At 46.7% G+C, this 24,245-nt stretch overlaps 1 protein-coding gene across 1 annotated transcript in view; it reads left to right on the forward strand.

Annotated features, from left to right (window-relative positions):
- Positions 1-24,245, forward strand: part of HCN4 (hyperpolarization activated cyclic nucleotide-gated potassium channel 4) — a gene marked incomplete at its 5' end in the record, with an annotated part of 41,628 nt that overhangs the window by 3,766 nt on the left and 13,617 nt on the right. Inside the window, 4 exon segments of the mRNA XM_010291937.1 lie at positions 4,970-5,188; positions 19,105-19,251; positions 20,901-21,141; positions 23,094-23,258. Of these exon segments, the coding sequence (XP_010290239.1) occupies positions 4,970-5,188; positions 19,105-19,251; positions 20,901-21,141; positions 23,094-23,258 (772 nt within the window).

Here is a 24,245-nt window from a genome sequence, read left to right on the forward strand (position 1 = left end):
TGAACCGATAAACCCTGCAGGGAAGGCAAATATTCCCATGTCAAATGCAGTGACCTTGCATAGGAAATACTAATCGCCTTCCCTTCTACCCAAAGGAGGGGAGTAGCTTTCCTTTTGAGATTAAACCCCACTCCCCATGCCCCAACACATTCTCGTAGTGTTGCTGATAGAAAGGAGGAAGAGAAATGAATGCAGCATGTGTTGTGGAAGACAGAATAATCCTGCATAATCTCCTGTGTGATTCCTAACTCCACCCAAGCCTCTTGGTCCAGCAGATCCTCCAGCTCTCACTCAGCAGGCATATGAAGTTGTGTAGTAGGTTATCATGTTTTATAAAATCTGTCAGGGAGCAGCAAGAGTAGGGCTGCTCCACAATGGGATGTGAGCCAGGAGCCAAGGGTGACCCCTGCACAGGCAGTGCCCTCGCCGGCTAGGGCACAGTGCTACCAGTCCGAAACAGGGTGGGCTGATCAGAAGTGGTGATAACAGGGTCCACTGACCATTCCAGTGAAGGCAGGGTGACGGTCATGTCCAAGGTCTACCGAGGGAGTCCAGTTAGGAGCAGCAAGAGATGGGGTCAGAGGCAAGGCTGGAAGCAAGGCTAAAGCATATGGCACAGGTACAGCTAGCTCAGGCGAAGTCTGGGTGCCTAGGCCTGGGCTGAAATGGAGCTCCAGGAACGACGGGTGCATGCGTGAGGGTCCCAGCCAAGGCTAACTGGGGCAATTAAGAGCGGTGCACTCAGAGTCCTGAGAAAATCTCTTCTGTTAGGTGAAAGCCATGTGAGGCTGTCCTTGGAAATAAGCCCAGAACAGGCAGGTTCTGTCCAATGTGAAGTCTGACCTACCATCTCCATTTCTCATCCCACTATTCCCTTAAGTTAAACTAGATCTGAAGGTTTGTTTTCCCGGCCTAGCAGTTACAGAGTTGTCCAGGGGAGGGCAGAGATGCTCAGAGGCCTTATTTGCAGCGCAAACCTCGAGTAACAACTCTGTGGCCAGGTAAGATCACTGCTGGATAAATGTGGGAGTTCACAAGACTGGAATATGCCCTTTCACTACAGACAGCTCCTCAATACTGTGAAATGTTAGTGATGTAAGTCAGGCATAACATTGTGCCCGTGGACTATGTCCTTACCCCAAGAAGTTGCCAGTACTCTCTGTGTCTTTACTTCTGTCTCTTCTAGTCTTCTCCAGTGAAGGTTCAACCAGGTATACTCACATGTACATCAGACCCCGAACATCCTATAAGACACCATAATGTTTCTTTAGGTGCCTCTGTAAGGTACTGCAGAACCCAGTGCCGCCTTTGAAGGGTTCCAGGAACATGTCTCCAAGTATTCAAGAGTGGATCTGAGCAGAGGCATTGCAGTCCAGACACTGATCCCAGAGAAACCCTTATAGTACTGCCAGTGTGGATGTTAAAAACAAGCTAGTCTGAGAAACTGCTTCAAAGTAATTTTAACTCCCTTTTGCAAATGCTCTTAGTGCCTGGCATGTGTCTGAGATAACATCCCTCTTGACTGTGTTCAAGCACAGATCTGTAGCTCCATTTTAGCTTGTTTTGAGATTTGGTTAACGAGGAGTCATTTGCTTTCTGCAGTTTAAGGCCTCATTTACCTACCCTAATGGGCCATTTTAGCCACTCCCGTATATTTGAAGTAGTACAACCCTCCCACCCTGGGGACTGGCATAGTGGTGTATTGAGTATAGGGGTATGGCTCTTACATAAACAAGCTGTATCAGTATAAGGCACCGTGATGCTAGTAAACTCGTGTCCACAGTACATTTGGAACCACTACTAGTAGTCTGGCTTAAAGTACTGCATTCTCAACCTGACTGCTTATTCTGTGGGAAACAAGAGAGTGTAGAGCAGGCCTTAAAAACTAAGGATATACTGAGACTATATGCAGAGTCATCGCACAGACTGTGCCATGAGGATCCAGTGCTCAAAGAGCTCAGAGGTTGTGTCCTAAATGTAATTACTCTGAAAGGTTTCCCCCTTCATGGGAGTGCCTCTCTTTCAGCAGTCCTTGATCTCTTCTCCCAGCAGACCACATTGCTTAGGATTTTTTTTTAAACACTCCATGTTTCTCTCCAGCTCTCGCCCCTCAGTCTGTCATTACTCAGCCATCTCCTCAGTCTGGCACGAAGCAGGCTGTCCTCACAGGGAGCTGTGCTGCTGATGGGAATTGGGGTTGTGACTTGTAAGTGTAGTGTTCCCAGGGAGCCAGAAGTGTTTCTGCAGGCTACGGGGGCTCGGTGATGTTGGATGTTGTAGTTTTGGATGACTGATTCCTACAAAACACTGGCAAGCTTCCCCGTAAACAGCACTCCTGAGCAGCAAGTTGCTGGAAGAATGGCTTTTAAAACTTGAACCTGCCCGATACGCAGATGTTCCTCTTAGGCTCTGATCATTTGTGGCCATTAAAGACCCTGGCAGCCAGTTCCCTGATATATTAAATTCCGGCTCAGCTGTTCTTAGTCTGTTTCCCCAAATTCCCTTTGGAATTTCAGCTCGGCATTTCTTTTCTCCCTGCTCTCACTTCTGTTGCGGAGATGTTAAACTACTGCCACACCAAACTCAGAAGGCACCAGCATTTCTGCAATGTCCAGTGAGAAATGCCTGCATGGGAAAGGAATTCATTTAACAAGGAAGGGATGGGACAGGACACCTGCACTACTGCCTCTGCCCCAGTAAAGCTGTGAATGTGCTGCCCACCTTTACAGGTGGTGCACCATTTTAAGCAAAGCTTGGTCAAGTGTGACTGCTCCTGCCTGTTGGCTCAGGATGACGACTTCCCTGCTGAAGCATGGACAATAGATGGGCTAAAGCCATAGAGTTTACAGCATTTGGCATTCTGTAAGTGCAGGGGCCACAGCTTTATGACTGCTAGTACTACAGGGCTGAGGGAAAGGGACTGTGGCTCCTGGAAATGTTAACAATGAAGATGCAGGGATGCTTGTGTGAGGTGTGTGAGATGCTTGATGCCTTCACAGGACAGAAGTGGGTCTGCAAAATGACACAAAACCTGGGTAGTAGAAAAATGCCTTCCCCCTCCACCCCCTTCTTTGGCCAGGACTCGGGGGGCCACAGCACAGACATGGGTGAGGTAAAGGGGCAAGCAGCTTTACTCCTTTGATGCTTACACCTCAGGCGGCCCCCATGGTCAGATCCTTCCTGCTGCCCTGTACAGGCAGCAGAGTCCAAATGCTCTTTGCCTTCATCTGTAGCTGGCTCCCTTTTGGGCTGCTTCTCCTCACACACTGCCAAGCCAACTGCATAGCCAGGAATAGAGGCACCAACGGCCACATTGTCTCTTGTCTCTTTCTGTTGACTTAAGGGTAGTTTTTTCCAGCGCAGGAGGTGAACAGGTTCCTGCTTTGTTAGGGAGGTGAGCCCAGACAGGCTGGCGCCATCAGGGAGCAGTCTTCTGGGGCTGTGAATGTGCTGCTGCTTCTGCGTCTGCTTCGCTGTCACTTCTGCTGCTTTGCCCTTCTTGTTGCAGTGTGAATCAGGCCTGTCTTGCATAATGTAACTGAATATGGCCAGGGTAATGCTATCGCCTGTCTTTGTCCATGTGCTTATCTCCTAACCAAGCATTAACACCCTCCAGAGGTTCCAGCACTTTGCCACAGCTCACAAACAGCAACGCTATGCTTTGCTTCTCTTTATTACTTGTAAACTTACTGAAAAATTTCCATCAACATTAGTGACACTCCAAGAGCTGTTTGCAGAGAGCCATCCACCTGATTGTGATTAGATACCTCCAAGGAGGTTTCCAGTAAACTCCAGGGCTCCCAGCATTACTGGTCACCGCTGCTGGGGCTGCTGCATCTCTCTGAACAGCGTTCACAAATGTATTGCTTGTCTGTTTGAAAAGCCACCAACCAGGCCTTCTCTATAATGACCTTCTAAGTTGCCACAGTATATGTATCTGCACAGCTATATCCATAACGTTAACACCTTGCTAGGAACAGAAAGAAGACTGATGAATGTACAGATTATGTGCTGTGATGAATGTCGCTGTCGCAGAGGTATTTTTTCACATACCTTGTAAGTGCAATGTGTGATGACAGTGCATTTACTTTACAAGGTTTTGCGACAAGGACTTGCTAGCATATAATACCCACAGGATAGTAAATGTACCTTGAGCTGTTCCATGAACTCAAGCTAATCAGAATAATCATGAAACACATGCTGGTTTTCTCCCTATCCCGTGATGTAATTGCTGAGGTGCTTCTTATGTTAGTCGCAGTGGGAGAGCACAGGGTGTCCGAAAGAAACCGTTGACTTCAGCTGGCTTCTCACAATGGTTTATTGCATCTCTCAAATGAGACCATTTGTAGTTTTCTCAGCTCCCTGAAAAAAGCCCTGTTTTACACTGAGAAGAACTTGCTGTCTGGACATTATCATCTTAATTTTCTGCCCTTCTCATCTCTTCAGGTAATGACCAGAGATCCTGACCATTTCCTAAATTGCTGGGGACTGATTTTCCCCACTCTAAGATCTTGCTGGTGGCAACCTTGCTCAGGCTCTCTTTTACCAGTTCTCTGTTAAAATCCATTTCCTCGTAGAGTAATCATTTGCTTCAGTTCCTTCTCCCACACATGGGTCATTTTGAAAATATCCTCATGCATCACCTCAGTTTATCCCAGGTTACCAGCCTGTCAGACTGTTTGGCTTCCTTTCTGGAAAGTTTTGCTGGAAAGAGTACGTGAAATCTGTAAAATCGCTGGCCAAAGTCAGTTATGTCAGATGACTAAATTTGAGCGCCTTTTTTTTTTTTTGAAAAATCAAGTATGCCCAGCACTTCCAAGCCATCAAAGAATTAAATTGCTTGTTTAACATACAGAGGTGCTTTAAACATGGACGTTTGGGTCTAATGTTAAGTATCTTTTTCTGAAATGTGTTCATCTCAGAGAATGTCTTGTCCCACTGCTAAAGCTTTGTCTGTCTGTCTCTTTAGAATGACTCCTGGGGGAAGCAGTATTCCTATGCGCTGTTCAAGGCAATGAGTCACATGCTCTGCATCGGGTATGGGCAGCAGGCGCCCGTTGGCATGTCAGATGTGTGGCTCACTATGCTGAGCATGATTGTTGGGGCCACCTGCTATGCCATGTTCATCGGCCATGCCACAGCCCTAATCCAGTCTCTGGACTCCTCACGGCGTCAGTACCAGGAGAAGGTAAGGTCTGGGCTTTGCAACCCTTATGTGACCGAGGGGTGGTTTACACACTGTCTGGAGGAAGCCAGGGCTGTCAGTGACCCATGTGAGAGGCCAAAGGTGCGGTGTCTTTGTCACCACGGCAGTTTATTGGTAATTCATACCCATCCATTCACTCAAAAAGACCCTCAGGAGGAAAGAGATGCAAGATCAGATTAATAATAGTAAGGCAACTGGGTGATTCTTGTTGTCTCTGACTGGTTTTTTAGATCAACGTTATCAATGTCACTAGTATCTAAAATTGCAAGTCACTTTTTCCTTTCCGAGATCTTGTTTCAAATCCCAAGTGAATGTTCCAGGATGTGCAGCTTTTGTTTAGGAAGTACTTTCTTTAAAAGTATTGAGATTATTCACTTCAGTGCTCATGAGTGAAACCACATAACAAACCCCAAAACACAGATACAAAGCTCAGGAGCTCCGAACAGGTTCCCCAGGTAGCTATTGAATTAATTGCACTGTTGTTGAATTGCATAATACAGGGCAGAGACAGAAATGTCACAACTGATCAGGTTACCACTGCAGCGGCAGTAACTGGTACTGGTGGGTTTAAGGTGATGCTGTGAATTTGTAAGACGGTAAGGGGCAAACAGGGTCAGTCACCATGATTCAACTGATGAAGCTCATGGAACTGCCTCAATTCCTTCCCTCTTTCCATGCCTTTGGTATATTGCTATATGTACAATGATATTTTGTTATCTAAAGCAAAGGGGCTCCTGCTGCACTGATGCTTTTCCCTCTAGGACACAGACAGGCAAAACTTCTGCTTTCAGCTTCTGGTTGAACCCGTAGGCCTGCACCTCCACAAAACAGGAGAGCTAATTGAAGAGTGTCTGTGTGCAACAAGAGCAAGGGCCTGGGTGGCTCAGAGGTGAGGAAGGGACTTTACCACAAAGACAGTAGGTTACTTTCAGGTATCAACAAAAGCAACTGCCCTCAATTAATGGGGCTGAGGATGCCATGGGCAAGGAGGTGTTATGGTCAGGGTCTTATGGATACATTTGATCTGAAGATTAAGAGGAGGAAGAATTAGTTGCTAGCCCTATTCTGACCCTGCTTGGTGCAGCTAGGTTAGGTGAAAGGGTAGCTGTTATTCAAGTGGGTAAACTATGGCTGGCATGCACAGGCTAGGTGAATTTTAAGTTCAGGGAGGAGGTGGAAGAAAGGATTTGTTAGGTGGCCTAGGAACAGGTTTGAGACACAGGGGTTATAATGCTGGGCCACAGAAAGAGAGTAGGGCAGAGAGTCACAGCAAAGAAGACGAGAGGGTGAATCATGCTTTGAGGATAGGGAAGATCTCAAACCACAGCTAGAGCTAAAAAAGGGAAAAAGCCTAGGGAGGAAGTGTGCAGGACAGGGATGCAGCTGGAAGTCTGGGCTTTGTATAGCACTGTGTTACAGATTGTCTGGACTAATTCTAATTGAGAGTAAGACATGCCAAAGAGAAGGACACTGCAGGACTAGGAATGCAAGCTGATCAAATCTGTGTATGCAGAGTATTTATTCAAATGTGTTTGAAGTGGTGTTGGAAGTCAAGGACTGATTTGCAAATCCAGCCACCTGGTCAACCTAGCCGCAGCCAAGTTTACACTTGCAAGACTGGGCACTATGCTTTTTTTCCTCAAGCCAGGTCTGAAGACAAGGGCAGAACTTGACCCTTGAAGTTGGATTCCAGTCAGTGCTCAGGGAAATCAGTCACCAGTAAGCCAGCAGGAACTGTGGTGGGATTGGAGGAAGTGTGAAATGTTAAAGCCTTATTAGAATGTGTAGATGTGAATGAGAAAGTTAATAGAACCAGGAGGAAAGCTTTGTGACAAAAGCAGTGGGTAGAGGATTTAACAAAGGGTGTATTTCATGTGTAGTGGTTATAGCAGGTTCATTTCCCAAAGTATTCTCTGAGGATTAAAGCCTTAGGGATTGAGTACGTTCATTTTCCTCTTGCAAATGGGACAAACGATGGCCTAAAAACAAATATGTATTTACTTTCTGCATTCCTTAGCACTTGAATAGCCATGATTAAAATGAGGCTGCTTCGTGATTTGCAGCCCTGCAACTCAATTTAGTTCAGTCCTCATGGGACAATGTGTCTGTTGAAGCATATTATAAGAAAAGAATCTCAACAAGCTTAGAGGTCGATTGGTAAAAGCAGGCAGCAGTTTAGAGACCTCTGCAGAGTACGCCTTTGTGCTGCAAACAGGGCTCTGCCTCTCACCTCAGCAGAGGCTCACGCTGCAGAGACTTCAGCAGCCATTCTGGGAGTAGCTGAAGAAAGGAGAGATAGTGGGGAGGGAGACGAATAACAGAAATAACATAGTAACAGGACAGAAGGTTATAGCTAGTAATGGGAGTTTGTGGTGAAGTTTCAGGTTGTCTACATCTCTGCCAACCCAACTTGTTCTTCCCTTGTACAAACACAGCTTTTGAGAAGAGGAATACAAGCCAAGATGTACTGTCTGTTGGCTTCAGTAGCAGGCTTGTCTCACTCTGGGTTGGATTCATTGAACGTTTGGACATTCAATCCCTGTCCTGTCTAAATCTCTTCCTGTAGCATCTGACTTCATGCTGTGCTGGTTTCTGCAAGGCACAGAAGCTGTATAAGATCGATGGGGTGGTAGAAAGCATGGAGAATTTGGAGAGGGAAGTTGCACCTGCCAAGACAGTGTAATGCTGAGGTTTCTGAGTACAAGTGGAGAGTCCCATGTGGCACAGAGCACTCACACCAGCTCAGGCACTGGAAGTGGCACAGCCATCATGTAGGTCTGGCTCTGTGCCTCCCTTAAAAAAAGCTCTGAATCAGAATAGCTCTTTAGGTCTGGCACTCTGAAGTGACAGAGCTTTATTTCCCGTCCCAGAGGCAAAGTTAGAAGGGACCTGTCTGCCCCATCTTGCATTGCAGAGTGTGTTATGCTCTAAATTATTTGCCCATGGTCACAGAGAGGGTCAGGGACAGGATCAGGAGCTGACTGTTATCTCTTAACCTCAGTCTGGTGTCTAACTGCAAAATATCTTTGCACCCAAGATGGGTTTCTATTTCCTACATGTGAGAGAATATTACTACAAGTCCATCCTGAAGGATTCTGATAGAAAAATTTCCCAAAGTCATGTTGTGCAGTTACATCAATAATAACTGAATTGATCTGACAGTTTTGACCAAAGAGGGGAAGCGCCACATACCCTTTCTCAAGCAGCGCTCTCTGCCACTATTCTCAACTGGACGGTTTCACTCTTGTGCACCACCTTTCGTACTTCTCAGACCTTTACTGAGATGATTTCTTTCTTCCAGGTTAGTTTTCTGCCAGTTCAGTGGGTTGAAACTGTAGAGTCCAGTGAGTGCCAGAGCTGGTGCAGGGTGCTGGTGGTGGTCCATAAGCAAAAGCGGAGGCGCAAGGCCCTTTTCAGCTATTTGTGGATCAGCTCAAGCCTTAACATGTGAGTTCATCATGTTCTGTGAAATTACCCCACAACCTGCAGTAACGGTGGCTCACAAGAGAGGAAGAGTGTTTCTTGCGCAGGATATGAATAAACTAGACCAATATACAAGTTATTTTCATGCTTTTTGCAGGTTCTCCTATTAATTTCTTTCTCTAATCCTAAAGCTCAGCTGGATTAACATTTATGTCAAGTCACCACACACACACTCTCATCCTCCCCAGCACATTCTGTAACCTTCAGGCTTTTGGGAGCGGTGATTATGCTGCCTACTGCAGCCACGTTCTTTGGAACAAAGCAGAGGGAGACTCTGGGCTTCTCTCTCCCATCCCGGCAGGATGCAAGCAGTGATGGGCATCGTGCAGAGAGGCTCAGCTCTCCTGTGTTATCTTCTCAGGTGCATACGGAGGCATGACTGATGAGAGGTAGGAATTGCTGCTGTCAGCATTGCGGAGCCCAGCAAAGCTGTAATCTCTCCTTCCAGGGCCTCATCTCTCCTCAAGATCTGTCTGCTACACTGGCATTCCATCAAGCGCTCTGCTTTCCACATTGAATCCCCTGCTCCTCCTCCCACCGAACCATCACTATCTCAACTATTCAATGAACCCTAACTGTCCAATGCCTCTTGTTCTTAAAATATTTATTGAAACTGGGTAGATACTTAGATACTTGCATATTCACTTGTCATTACTCTGAAGAAGCACATGCTGCAGCGCAGTTGCAAGAGGGCAAGCAGGTAACACTAAAGAGAGAATCACTTCGTAAATCCTGCAGAAGCGGTAACATCACCTCTCAGTTCCTGAAACAGCCCTGCTTACCCATCAGCACAGTCCTTCTTGTCACAGTTCTGTCCCATGGTCTGGCTATCCAAGCAAAAAAGCACTTTACTGTCCAACTATCGACTTTTCTGTCATCAGCCTGAATTCAACAAAGAGTAATTGGGGAAAACTTAGTAATTGTAAAGGCTGAAGCCTGATAACTGGAGCATTCAATCTCTGTTGGAGACAAAGCAGATGTTAGACTAATATTCGTTAGAGGGGAAGTGAGACACTGCCATTGTGCCTGGCTACTACAGTGAGAGCTGAGAAGCTGTCTTCTGGGCTTAGTCACTCCTTGCCCTTTCTTGGAGACCAGCAGTACTGACTCTTATTAGGCAACAGGTTTAAGGAGTGACTTTTTTAATGTTATGTAATTAAACTGTGGAAATTACTGCTACGGGGTGCTATGGAGACCCAAAGTTTGATTAGGCTCAGAATATTTAGACAAATTCACAGAAGAAAAATCTTTCAATTGTTACTGAATGCTAAGATGCAGGTACAACCACTGGCAGTGGGTATCCCTAATCTGCTTTTGTCAGCAAAGCTAGGAGGGTATGGCCAGGAGCTGGATTGCTGTGTGCTTCTTTTATTCTTTCTCCTCTTTCTTCCTCTTGAGGAAGAGGAGAAGCTGAAACTGTCAGAGACACACCACCAGGTGAGAGGAGCCCTCAGCCTGACCCTTCGTGGCTACTTCTGTGATTTTAGGCCATTTTACTATTCAGTTCAGTGTTCTGAACTGCCTCCAAATGAACGTGTGCAGGGAATTTGGTGCAGAGATCCTAGCTGGGGTCCTGGTTACAGTATAATCACATTAGCCTGGCAACATGCTCTTGCTGATTAGCCCGCCTCCAACCCCTCCTTTAAGCAGAGCTAATTAAGCCAAGGGCAGCGCCGCACCGAAGCCATATTAATTCTTGTGGCTCCAGGATTGGCTTAGCAGTGCTACTGTGGGGACGAGACACCGCAGATGCATTAAGATAACTAGTGTCAGCTGCGTTCTGGGAATGTCAGGTGGCACTCCCAGATTCTTAGAGTCCAAAGGGGTTATGTAGAAGTCCCCTCCTGGGCTAGCATCTCAGTTCTGGATGTCAGGAAAGCTGCAAAGCTCCCTTACGCTTCTGGTAACGTGTGTGAAGGAGAGGGTAGGGGGTGTGCAGCACTCCAGAAATTAAAGGTGTCTGGAAAATTTAATTAAATGTGAAATTTAATCAAATTTCCTAATTGGAAAATGTTTGGAGAGCCTTGCTTTATCCTCTTACGACTGCACTAGTTGTGTATTACCTCAGTCTGTTAGGAGACAGGCTGAGAACTATTCTGTCGCAGGTTGCTGTCTATCAAAGCATTTGGGGTTGATAACAAGGCTTATAAATGATGTGCTGTATTGATTGTGTCTAGAAGCAAGGGCCTCTGATGTGCACTGGGCTTGGTGTCTCAGCACTGCCTCTGGGTAGTTTTTTCTGTAATCAGGGCTGGGGTTTGTGGCTGGTTTGCAGTCAAGAGTCAGCAAGTGAAAGGAGCGAGGTTAGATGTAGCTTAGGTTAACTGTCGGGGTCCAGCCTTCCCCCCCGACATATGAAAGAATGGCTGGAACGGCAAAGGGTCCCCCATCCCCACCTTTTCCACATACCCACCCACATGTGATAGTGGGTCCAAGGAGGTTGCCAGAAAATTGCAAAGTTGGCCCTCCTTTGACTGGGGATTTGGACCAGATGACCCCCAGAGGTCCCTTCTGATTTACACCATTCTTTGACTCTGTGATTCAAAGCCCCCAGCTGCTTTCAGGCAGTGAGCAGGCAAGTTTTGGTGAGAATAGCTGGCTCGGGATTGTGCATCCAGTGCTACAAGGCAGCTGTCCTTTACAGATACCACAGCCATCTCGATTTTAGAAGAATGTGTGTAAGAAATAGGTAATGGGGTGGTATAAATAACGATTCGTTCAGTTCAGCTCAACTGAAAAATCAGAAACTTGTGTCAATTGTTTTAAGGTTATTCGATCCTTTTCATGAAAGAATCCTGGGTTGGTTATAAAATGGAAATGTTTTCTGAATGAAAACCTGATGGTTTCTTTTAAAAACATCTTGCAGTGCAAATTACCTTCCCTTTATGGCCATAACTAAACTGAGGTCGAGTAGCTTTTGTTCTTGCAAGAATATTTCACTGGTGAACCTTGTATTCACTATTTACCCATGTGTTACTAAGAGAAGCCCCATTTTGAAGCTGTAAAACATGTCTTCTAGATACCTATGTGGCGATGGTCAGTCAGCACTTGAAGCAGAGTTCAGTGTCCAGATGTGAGTGTGTCCGTCTTGCTATATGGCGCGTATGTCTGCAATGAGGTGCAGGGGTACATGCAGTACCCACTCCATGCTCACGCGACCGAGGGAAGGAAGGAGTGAGCAACACTGCACGTCTTTACAGGAGGGAAGATTAAGCCGCTGTGTATATTGCCTTCTGTCAGCAGGGTTACGTTGGGGATTTGTCTTGGTTTCCTGCATCAGAGATGCTGTGGTTATAGCTAGGATTTTGACGTCTTATTTCTAAGAGCGGAAGCCAGACAAATAGTTCTGTTCTTTGAGCAGCGTCGATGACAGCCTGGTCTGAGCAGTATGTTTGTGCATGCACAAGCACTGCATGTGTTGTCACAGAAAGGAAAGTGCTCTTGCCTCAGCAGTTCTTTATATCCCAGTGTGGGATTTCAAACTTCATTATCAGTTTTGAAATTCATTTTGGCACTTGGAACTGTAAATAAATAAATAAATACATCATCATGCGAAGCGCTAAGCCTCCCTGCTGAGCCATCTCTCCTGGCAAAAGGCTGCTCCCAGCAATACTGATTTCAAATTGCACAAAGTCACTGTTTCCTTTTCCCCATCTCTGGCCTTTGTCTGGTGGCAGATTTTACCTCATCTCTCTTGTTCTGCTCTTCTGATGAAAGTAATGTTGATCTCTTTTTCCACATCACACCTCCAAATATGTGGATCTAGTGACACGACCTGACATCTCCAAAATATCCTGTGATATGACTTTCACAGTGCTTAATAAATAATAAAAGATTCATTGACCAGGTCCAAAAGTTCCCTGTGCTGGACTACTGACTTATGCTAGGATGTGACCTCTCAAACCCAGCAAGGTATTCTCTTCAGGTGCCTTTCCCAGGCTGGAACTAGTTGTGGAAAACAAGCTGTTTCTGTAGCCATGATGTACAGGTTTGTGCATAATTCATTCATCATTGCACCACCTTGCCATGAGGCACAGGGTTAGACCTTAAGGCTGAGCACCTGTAAGAGCAGACAAAACCAGCTCATTGCCCACAACATTTAATGCAAAGAGATTTGTCCCAGAGTTCTTGGATCCGCTCTCCTAGGACCCCTGCAGTCTCAGACATTTCCACGGCTTGCAGCACAGCCAGGCCATGTCCTCTGGGTGTGCGACTGCAAACTCGGTGCTACGTGCTGAACAGCACCACCCCCGTGGTGGGGTTCCCTGGCTTGCGCTGTGGCCGCTGCAGCAATGCAGCTGATGGGAGGAAGTAAAATCTTTCATCAGGCTCGTAATTGACCCTGCTCGGTCTGTTGGCATCTCACAGCCCTGAAATGGGATCGTCTGAAGCATAATCCTTGCCTGAATAGGTACTGACTAACAGCAAGGGGAGGCAACTACAGCAGCTGATCATTACAGCCATTCTCAAAGTAATGAACGTCGTATAGAAAGTGGAAAAAAAGCTCCAAGAATTTTCTGCTAATGTTTGTGGTCATTGTAACGCAGCAAGAGATAAAGAGCCTGATTCTAGGTAAGATTTCTGAAGGTATCGCTGCAATAAGGGTAGAAGTGTTCCATGTTTTTCAGCATGTAACATGCAACACTTAAAAATCATCCTCCTGTAACAAATTGAGCTAGTGCTGTGGTACAACAATTAACCCAGTCTTTGGAAGAAGGCAGACCAGGACGTTACCTAAAGCTTTTTGCGGAATGGTGGTAGCTATCGAAAACTTTCCAAAGCTGAAGAGTAGATGGACGTGGGTTTAAATTTAGCTCATTAATCAGAAAGCCAAAGTAGCACTGATAATGTTTGCTGCTGTGCTAGATGTGGTCTGAGTTGTTCGGGTTGAATTGGTATTGAAATAACCATTGATTCCTAAACAATCTGCAACAATTTGTCTGTAGCACACTCTGATCCCCCCCACTACCACTCCTCTGATGCAGGCACCCCAGCTGTCTTTGCACTTACTAGTTCTTCACTTAAGAGTTTTCTTTGGTTCCCTCTGTGAAGGAATCCAGCTCCTGCTTCAGCCTCATCTGTAAGCCCATCCTCTTGCTGCCTGGAGGCCAGAGTGTATGGGAAGGACAGTGTATGCCTGACTACATCTCCTCTCAATCACTTTCCTACTGCTATAGAGAAGACAGCCCTGTGCACATTTAATTTTATGAATGTCTGTATTCTTGTTGGAAAACAGCAGGACAGTGCTCATGAGCACGAGTATGTATGAAGAGCCACCTGTATTCGTAAGTGTTGGCAGACTCAGGATAAACTGTGATAGCCTGCACCAGTTACAGTTCTCAGCAAAATTTCAGGAAGAGAAAAGAGCAAAATGATGTAAGCTAGGACAGATGCTAAATATGAACAAGCATGGAGCTCTTCAAAGGGAAACCAACAAAGATTGCACCAGCAGTGTCGGCATGACTTTATCGTGTTACAAAAATTTCACTTTTCTTCCCTTAACCCACTCACTCCTGGAGTCATTTGACTCCATCAGAATGTGTCTTGATCATTTTGAGTAAGATGTATATGTGGTCATAGAACAAATCTTGAGGATGGGAATATGAATGGCTTAAAAGACACAAAAAAAAAAAAGGAATTCAGCATTTATTTGGTTTCGATGAATACTAAACGCTCGGGAGCTGCAGTGTTTTACTCCTAATCATAGGTCAGAGAAAATAAAACAAAGATAGAACTGTGTCTCATCAAGACACCCCATCTGGTGAATCTCATGACTTGATCTTTACCCCTATGAAGTATTAATCCACTTGAGAGCGCCACGACATTGTACATCATGGCTGCTTATGTGTATCTTAATCCAGTCTCACAGGATATATACTACCAGCATTCAAAATACTGTCAGAGCATCATAATTTTTCACTTAATTGAAAATGTATTGCTCTGCTTGATTCTCGTTTTTCTTACAGAAGTGCATCTCTGTTGACTTCCATGGAGTCCAAATGTGGAGACTGAGATTAAACTCTGTCCCTGTCGTGGTTTAGCCCCAGCTGGCAGCTAAGCCCCACGCAGCCGCTCGCTCACTCCTCCATGGTGGGACGGGGGAGAGAATCGGAAGAGTAAAAGTGAGGAAACTCAGAGTAAAAGTGAGGAAACTCATGGTTTGAGATAAAGACAGTTTAATGGGTAAAGCAAAAGCCGCGCACGCAAGCAAAGCAAAACAAGGAATTTGTTCACTACTCCCCATGGGCAGGCAGGTGTTCAGCCATCTCCAGGGAAGCAGGGCTCCATCACGCGTAATGGTTTCTTGGGAAGACAGACGCCGTAACTCCAAACGTCCCTCCACACCTTCCTTCTTCTTCGTCCCAGCTTTATATACGGAGCATGACGTTATATGGTATGGAATATCCCTTTGGCCAGCCTGGGTCAGCTGTCCCAGCTGTGTCCCCTCCCAGCTTCCCGTGCACCCCCAGCCTGCTCGCTGCAGGCCAGCATGAGAAGCTGGACTGTCCTTGACTGCTCAGCAACAACTCAAAACATCAGCACCTTATCAACATTTTCTCATCCCAAATCCAAAACATAGCCTCACGCTAGCTTCTATGAAGAAAATTAACTCTACCCTGACTGAAACCAGGACAGTTCCACAGTGTTTTCAGCCTGTTTCTGGAAGGATGCAAGCAGCACAGCTCTGTATATTTGTCTTTGGGTAGAGGGAGAACAAGCATCCCAAGTGTTTTCATTACTGTAGGTTATGTGTGCCTGCCCAGGTCGGCAGGCATGCTGTGAAAGTGTGTTAGTGTGTTTGAATTAACTGAGATGCAAAAAATCAACGTTGCTCTGAAGAGTGATGTGTATGGACTAAAGGGGGACTAAGAGAGATGTCAGTGCCAGGACTGGGATGGGAGCAGCTCTTCTCAGATGCAGGGTCTTTTTTATATTCAGAAGTAATGCAATACACTAGTCCAGCCTTTTCAGCCAGTGATTTATTACTGCCAGAGGGAAGAGGATTGATGATAGAGATTGAGGGCATGGAAGGAGTTAAAAATATTTAGTTCCCTTAGGACTGTGAATGATCTGAGCTTTGATAGGAGGGGAGGGCAGTGGTGAGACAACTATGGAAACTGGCTAGTTATAGAAGGAAAAATGCTCAGCTAAATGGTTCCCTTTTGATATATTAATACTTCCTTCAAGGGCTTATTTGAGGAAAAACAGACTTAAGAAAATGAGTTAGGATTTAAATGGACTCGATTGTCTTCAAAGAGATTTAAATAATTCCTAAACGAGCCCTTTTTAGTTGAACTCAGAGAAGCCACTAATCTCTGCACATTCCTCTGAGCACGGGTCAGACTGAGGCCATGGACACAAGTAGGAAGACTGAACAGACAAGTACAAGGGAGAAAGGAGGCAAAAAGGGGGCTGTCGGGTTAGGCCTGGCCACATCTGAAAGGCACTCAAAGGGGTGCCAACTCAAGGGGGCATGAAGTGGCTTTAGAGAGTGCCAGATCTGCATGGTATCAGAGCCTCAGTTAAAAAAAGGGAGACCTGTAAATTCAGGGTTATCAGGCAAAGTCTTTAATCGCCATGCACTCTGCTGTTGATGTTCACCACACGATCACCCTTGCCCCTTTGCTTTGTCCCATCACGGAGTGTTGCTGGTGACCTCAGGAGTGATCTCGTTTAGAGCTTAGAACTGAGAAGAGACATTTACACCCTGCTACACTTTGAAAGACCCTCCCTCGTGCAGTTTTTTAGTGGCCTTTTGGTTAGTCGCTATTGATGCTTGACACTGCAAGAGTGGTGGCCTTCAGCCTGGCTGAGCAGCTCCAAGGAAAGGGGGAAAACCGCACATAAATCTTCAATTTATCAACCAGAGGGAGAAGGGGCTGGTGCTTTCATTTCTGAGTACCTCTGCAGACTTCATCTCTGCACAAGGGAGAGTTCAGAGCCCACAAAAACTCTCCAGCTGGCATGGGTGAGAGGAAGTAGCACTACCAAAGACAGGAGAGCCAAGATGTGTACCTCTTGTTAACTATGACAGAGAATTACGGCTTCTTATTTTACAATTTTCTTTTATAACCATGTTTTTAATTTGTGATCGGAAGCAGAACCTTTTTTTCTGGTGAAGTAAGTTTGTCCTGTTTTCACTCTGAGCCTTATCTAGGGAGAGTGATTGTAGGAGAATCTGACAAGCCCTAGGGACTTTGCAGAGCAATAATTTATTGCTCTTTGTTACAAAGCCATAAATCCATGTACAGCAGTGAATGAGCAAAGAGTCTGAGTTGCCCTGTCCAACCTGTGCTTCTGAATCTGAGAATCTGGGAGTATTTTTACGGAGAAGCAAAGGTCAGTTAAAGATTGATATCAAGTGCATATGGTGGAGAGAAGAGGGGTAGCGGGCAGGTAGCTGGCAGCAGGTAATGAGAGGCATCTTGTGACACTGGTCAATGGTCCAATTCAATGGCTAAAACTGAGAGTGTAAGGTGATATTTTTGGCAAATAACAAAAATGCAGCATCAAAAAAAGCAGAACACTCTGTGGATTTAGGATACATTTAATAAACCCAAGTCAGCAAAAGCTAATTCCCTTTCCATAACGAGTGTCCTGCATGTCCTGTGTCCGACTTGCAAGTTCCCATGGGTGTCTCAAATGCTGCAGTGCATCACCAGTGGCAGTAGACATCTATGTTTAGGCGTCTGAGCCAAGCCCTTAAGCTTTCTGCATTTAAGAGCGTAACCTGCAGAATTCTGGATGGGCTCAGACCAGTGAGTTGGCCACATCAGAGATGTTGATCTCTGCTCCCTTTATCTCCCTCATCCGCGAGCTGCAGACTCTGTGCAGGACCCAGCATAGCACCACCTGACACAGCGTCCTGCCCGTCTCTACAGAACTTCAGCAATTCAAATAATAAAGCGCAGCGTTCGTTGCCAATTCTCTGCCCGGCTCCCTGTGAGGAGGTGGTGACTCGCTTGACTTTGATCATACTGTAGTGATCATGAATATTTACAGCCAGCTCCTCTGCAGCTAGCTACAGACAAAAGGCTCTGGAAACGCCAGGAAACCCCGAGTATCCCCTCTGCCACCTTGGCTTCTTAGAGTAATTCCTTCTCCTCTCTGGTGCAGATCAAGTTGTTAGCATGCAAGGCAGTGCCAGCACAGACTGTACTGAGAGCAGAGTGACACTGGTGTGTGCAGGGGAGGTCTGTAATGAGCAGAAGTTAGGTAATTAGGCTCTTCAGCACAAGCTGCAGTAAAGGGACATTCAGGGACAGATTTATCGGGGAGAAGAGAGGAAAGAGGGACGGCAATGGGGGAGCATGGTCCTTTTGTCAGCATTATTTAGTACGGTATGCGCTCAGGATCATATTCTGTACTGCGTGCCGGTGGGAGGGAGCATGACCACTGCAATGCACACACCTTGTCCCTGCAGCACCTTCAAGGCAAGTGGACCCATTTACAGTCCCGTGCCCTTGAGGAAGTGTCAATTATTCATAGAAAGCACCATTCATCCCCAAATACTGCTCTGGCATCCGTCAGAGGGTACCCTTCTGTTCCCCTCTAAGTGACATGATGGAAGTGCAAATCATTAGGTAAAGATACGGCCAGGTGAGAGAGCACAAGTGCATGGGGCAATAGAGACCCAGCAAAAGGTGAAGAAAATCGGGACCTGTGCAGCTCTAGGTGGGAAAGCAAAGGTGCTGCGACAGCGAGGCAGACAAGAACACAGAGGAGAGGAAAAGCAGGCCATGGGTACCACAGCTTCAACCGAATAACTCAGATAATGTCTGTATGTGTCCTTCAGTTTGTCTGTGACTATGAACATCCAAGGCAGAACTGTGTTCTGCTGTTTTGTGTGGCCCCAGTAGAGTGAGTTTCCATGCTTGGTGAGGCCTCGAGGTGCTGCACATCACCTACTGGTCTAGGGCGAAGCTAGAGCCAGGTCATACACCCTGGCCACCATTCTACTGTGTGCTGTGGAAAAACGTATTGAGGGCACATTGTATTTTCCTTGCTCTCATTCTGCACAGGGTTTGGACAGTCTTTGCTCAGCAGTGTTTGCTGAGAGGAGATTCCCAGCTGAGCACTTCTTAGTCATCTCTGCTCCCAGCTTTTGCTGGTTCTGTAGGAGACAACAGGCACCTGGGCTGCTCGGCACCCAGGGAATGAGGAGTTGTCTCCATAGTGTAACTGGCTGAGAATAAGTTTAAAGGTTAAAGCATGGGGCAGCCATTTGAGGAATATAACAGAGATGCCTGCAAACTCTCCATGTGTTCAGACAGTTGCACCAGATTTATTCTGCCTGGGCCAGGCTTGGCGTGAAGGAAGCAGGTATGGGTATGCCCTAGCACGTCACTGCTGCCTCCACGTGCAGTTTGTTGCCTGTCCTGGTAACTCCTTCTCTTCCTCTCTCCCCTGCGCAGTACAAACAAGTGGAACAGTATATGTCCTTCCACAAGCTCCCTGCAGACATGCGGCAGCGCATCCACGATTACTATGAGCACCGCTACCAGGGGAAGATGTTTGATGAGGAGAGCATCTTGGGAGAGCTGAGTGAGCCCCTCCGAGAGGTAAGGAGGGGGCGGTGAATGGGCAATGCGTGTTCCTGTCATCTTTGGCAACTGTGGAGTTCCTGGTGTGCAGTGTCCTGTCCCAGTGCTTTGCAGTGGACACCATCAGGTGATGGGAGTGGTGGGAGGCCAGAGAGAGAAACCCAGGCCTTTGGCATTTGCAGAACTCCTGCCTGAGTCTGTTAATTGCTGCAGCACAAATGATGTCTGACATAAAGGTGATGGGGGCTGCAATATGCAGGCCCTGCCACCCACTCAGCGTGTGAATAGGTGCATCTTGCACCTTTTGAGGCTGTGGTAACGTCTGGCAATGTCATCCCCTTTCCCAAAGAGCCCCTGCAGGACAGCACACCTCTGCAAGCCCGCTTCCCTCCCCACACAAACAAGCACCCCTGCTTGGCATGGTGTCTCAGTAAGCTCTCACCTCGTGCTCCCTAATATTAAGCTGTATCTATCTCACGTATTTATGTAAACCTCTATGTGATGCACTGGCCTCATCTGTAGCAGCATGTAGAGTCAAAGGAAGGAGGAGCCTTCTAGCAAGGCCCCACTTCAAAGGAGTCTTTACAGAAAACGCCCTTCCCTAGCTGAAGCCTGGCAATGCAGGTTCTCCCTAGTATATGCCTCTGGTATGTTACCCGCAAGCACTAGAAGCAGTCTTCCTTCTGTCTTCCTTGCCCCAGTATTGTACCTCCATAGCAGAGGGAAGCGCTGAGGATGTACCAGCCATAATTTAAAACTAGTTCTGCCAAAGCCTCAAAGGGCAACCCTGAAAAGAACCCCAGTGAGGCAGAGACAAATGCTTCCCCAGCCCTCTTTCTTCCTGTTGCTGTCATCCAGACGCTCCTTCCCTGCTTGAGGAGAGGGGTTAGATACTCAATATCACTTTCTGCCACTTTCTGAGTCTGAGCTGACATGGCACAGAGCAGCTCCTGTGCAGTGGAAAGTGCTGTCATACCCTCGGAGTGACACCAAGCTACAGGAGGGGGTGCAGTCCCTGTCTGCTGTATGGCAGCTGAACAGCTGAATTGGGACTTTCTGCATCTGAGGTTGATGATCCAGCCCATGCCCCAGTGACTGGTGGGCACCTCTCCCTCCCCTTTCTTGACGCTGTCCCCATCTGCCCAGGACAATTCTTTCTCTGAGCACCTTGGCACATTGGTGCTGTTTAATATCTCATTGACAAGCAAGGGCAACGGCGAACGTAGGGCTGCCGAAGTGAGTTATAACATTTTCCCAGAGAGGAGCCCTGGGCTTTTTCATAAAGCATTTCACCAGGGCTATGCATCTCTCTCACAGTCCAGGGTTTCCTGCAGAAAGAAGCGTATTGCGTATTTGGGAGGTTGGGAGGTGTTGCCCCTGCTCAAAGAGAGCGTATGAATGAAAGCAGTGAAGCATGGTGTCAAGCTGTCAGCTTCAGCGCGCACTGCTACATGCTCTTCCAGCCTGCAGCCTGCATCGGGAGAGCCAGACTAAGGGAACAGCACTTTTTTTCCCCCACTTTCTACTGTACAAGTCAAGTGGGGGTTCTTCATAGGTTATTAGATGCTGACTAAACATATGTGTGTGTCTTTTCTGCTCCCTGTCCCATTTTATTCTCCCCTCCTTTTCTCTTTCTCTTTCTCTCTTTTACATCGCATTGTGGTCAGGAAATCATAAACTTCAACTGCCGGAAGCTGGTAGCCTCCATGCCCCTCTTTGCCAACGCAGATCCCAACTTTGTGACATCCATGTTGACCAAGTTGCGGTTTGAGGTGTTTCAGCCAGGGGATTACATCATCCGGGAGGGCACCATCGGCAAGAAGATGTACTTCATCCAGCACGGGGTGGTGAGCGTCCTCACTAAAGGCAACAAGGAGACCAAGCTGGCAGATGGCTCCTACTTTGGAGGTGCGTGTTGATCAGTCACCTTTACATAGCGATACCCACTGCTATTGCCGATATGCTCCTTAACTTGTCCTGGACGCACAGGGATGGCAGTATGTGGAACTGATACCCCAGGCACCTCCTCCTCCTCCTTCCTCTGTCTCTGTTCATCTCATCTGTCTTGCAGCTTCCCGTGCAGTAAATTGTGTAGTGGGAGGTGACTGGGACTCATGGGCAGTGCAGGAGCCTAGATAATAAATAATAACAAAACGGAGAAGGGAAGCTTAGTTCTTGTAGGTTCATTTCTTTTTGCCCCAAGCAAACCGACAGATCTGTGAAGCCTGAGAACCTAACGGAAAAAAATGGAGCGTTCTCAATTCTCCAAGCACATTTATAGTGTTGCCTAGTCCTACAGTCTGGCATTTATCATACGAGGTGCTGTATAAACACGGAGGAAAAAGCATAGTCCATCATCTCCCCAGCCTGTGGCTCAGCAAAATGTCGTGAAGGTCAGCAGGCAGGCTAATGTATCAGCAGCAGCAGTCTGAAACAGTGAAAGTAGCATGAGGTCAGAAAAGAGTGTAAGAGAAGATTTAGGATATTGCTCTTATGAGTAACACAGAGACACCCCCTCCTATCAGAGCCCCGTAGAGACCTCACTGACAGCCCAAGATAGATAGTTCTCTGGTGGATGCATGTACAAGCACTGAATGCACCACAATTAATGGCCTACTGAGAGGGGCCAGAATGAAACCTGCCTTTCCTTCCCGTCTGTAAGGCCTGTTCTCTACTAAAACATCTCTATCATGCATTTCCTACACTCTTCTTACACTCTTCATTCCTGTGAAACAATCTGTCTGCACCTACCTGGAGTACAAGGATTTTGCATGTCCCTAGTAAGTTGGGTCAGTTTGCTGGGATTTGGAGTTACAATGTGGAGTCAGGATTTCCTGACAGACTTGGTTGAAATTGCCCATGACATTCAATATGTTTTAGATATCACGCACGCAACTCCTCACACACATTCAAAGCTGGCACGATCTCATAAGCATCACTTCCTTAGGAAAGCAGCCTAAATAATACACTTACAACCTTGTAGTGCTGCTGTACCAGTGCTTTAGGGTAGACCCAGAGTGAATCTTGAGAGCGATGCTGGTGGATTGATACCCAACATACTGCACAGAGAAGAGTGCTGTCAGTCTTTAGGTCACACCATCTGTCTTGTACGTGCCTGTCTTAGCTGCCCATACTCCGTGTGTAATCAGTGGAAAAGCAGGACTCAGGAGCTCTCTGTTGAGTATTCAAGGAGCATCTGTGCCCAAGTGAGGCATTTATGGTAGAGTCAAGGGCTTTCTGTTCTGTAACCAGCTGAGCATCCTCCTAGGAGTAGCTGACTGCAGTGTAAATACACCAAGAGTTAGTAGGTGTCACTAACTTGGCTTTCCCTGACAATCTGTAAGCTTGTGGCACATCTACAAAAAACTTGGAAAACTTTGAAAAGACACATGTTCTGGGTATGGAGATCAAAATTACTACCAGGCACCAAGGCTCCAGGTCAGCACAGAGCCTTTACTACAAATTTACAGAGGCAATTAGCTTCAACGAGAGCACAGCTTGACTTTCTGCTCCCAGTGCCCATGAGAAGCTGGAGAAAGACAGCTTCTCCACTCTGAACGCACAAGTGATACCTTTGACAATCCGCCATAACAAAACTTGACCAGCTAAGTAGATCAGCAGAATCCCTGAGGTGCAATTGTGTGTCGTAGCTGCCACAACTGAGCCCCTGAGTACTTTTAAATGTTACCGCATGCACAGACTATTACCACTATTCACGTTTTCAGTGGGAAAGCAGGTTGGGTCCAGCTAGAGAGGAGACTGGGAAGAAGGCAGGACTGCCCGCGAGTGACAGAACCAATTCTTGTATCGCAGGGGTGATGGTGTCTCCCCATGTTCTCAGGCTGGGTCTTTCATTCCAGAAATTTGTCTGCTGACCCGTGGCCGGCGCACAGCCAGCGTGCGAGCTGATACCTACTGCCGGCTCTACTCTCTCTCAGTGGACAACTTCAACGAGGTGCTGGAAGAGTATCCCATGATGCGGCGAGCTTTTGAAACAGTGGCTCTTGACAGGCTGGACAGAATTGGTAAGTAGAAGGTGTGAGGGTCTCCTTCCCATTACCTGCTGCCCTGGCACCCCATCTCCAGGCTTGGTCCTTAGTTCCTTTGCTGGACTTGTGAACCGAAGGAGACCCCAGCATGTCTCTCCTTGCCTGACTTCAGCTCCTGCAAGGAGCCCCATCTACAGTAAGTTAAATCCACATCCTTCTCTCTCTTTCTCTCTCACACATACGCATTTCTGCCAGATCCTGCTTCCATTCGTTTCCAAGAGCTCTTTTTGAAAAATTGAGATCTGCAACCTGAGGCCATCAGGGCCATGCTGGTGAATTCACTAGATTTTGCATTTTAGCTCTGTGTAAATATACAATTGATAAAAATCTAGCCTCCCACATTCCAAAGTATACACAATTAACCAAGGAGTATTATTGGATTGTAATAGCTCATCGTGACCCATCCCAGGAAGCTCTCCTGTCCTGTGGGAGACATAACCTGTGTTGCAAGCATCCTTGTCTAACTAGAGAAGACCAGGATAATATTCCTTGGTCACAACCAGAGAGGTTTGACACAGAGAGATTAAATGATTTATGCAAGGTCATGAAAGAAGTCTTTGCAGAGCTGAGGACCGAGCATTTCAGAGTCCCAGTCTAACTTCTTTAGCTTATTATACATCTCTTAAAACTGCAAGCATTTTCATTGCTTTTCAGAATCAAAAAGGTCAGTGCAGGTCTGAGTACAATGCAGAAGGCGAGGAGGATAATGGGGTGAGGGCGGTAGGGAATAAGCTGGCATCCCAGTGAGGGGCACAGTACCTCTGACACTTTTCATGCCAGGAACATTGTATTCTGTGCATCTCATTACCTGCTACAGATCAGAAAGTGTGACCCCTGAGGAAAAGGTTATGAGCTAAATACGTAGAATTTGGCAAAGCCCATGCTAATGAGGCCCTAGTGTAAGTGGCAATAGTCCCATCACTTGGGTTATTTAAATTGCACTGTACAAACCACTAAGAAAAT

Source organism: Phaethon lepturus, unplaced genomic scaffold, assembly GCF_000687285.1.
Source record: "Phaethon lepturus isolate BGI_N335 unplaced genomic scaffold, ASM68728v1 scaffold20547, whole genome shotgun sequence".
Lineage (NCBI taxonomy): Eukaryota > Metazoa > Chordata > Aves > Phaethontiformes > Phaethontidae > Phaethon > Phaethon lepturus.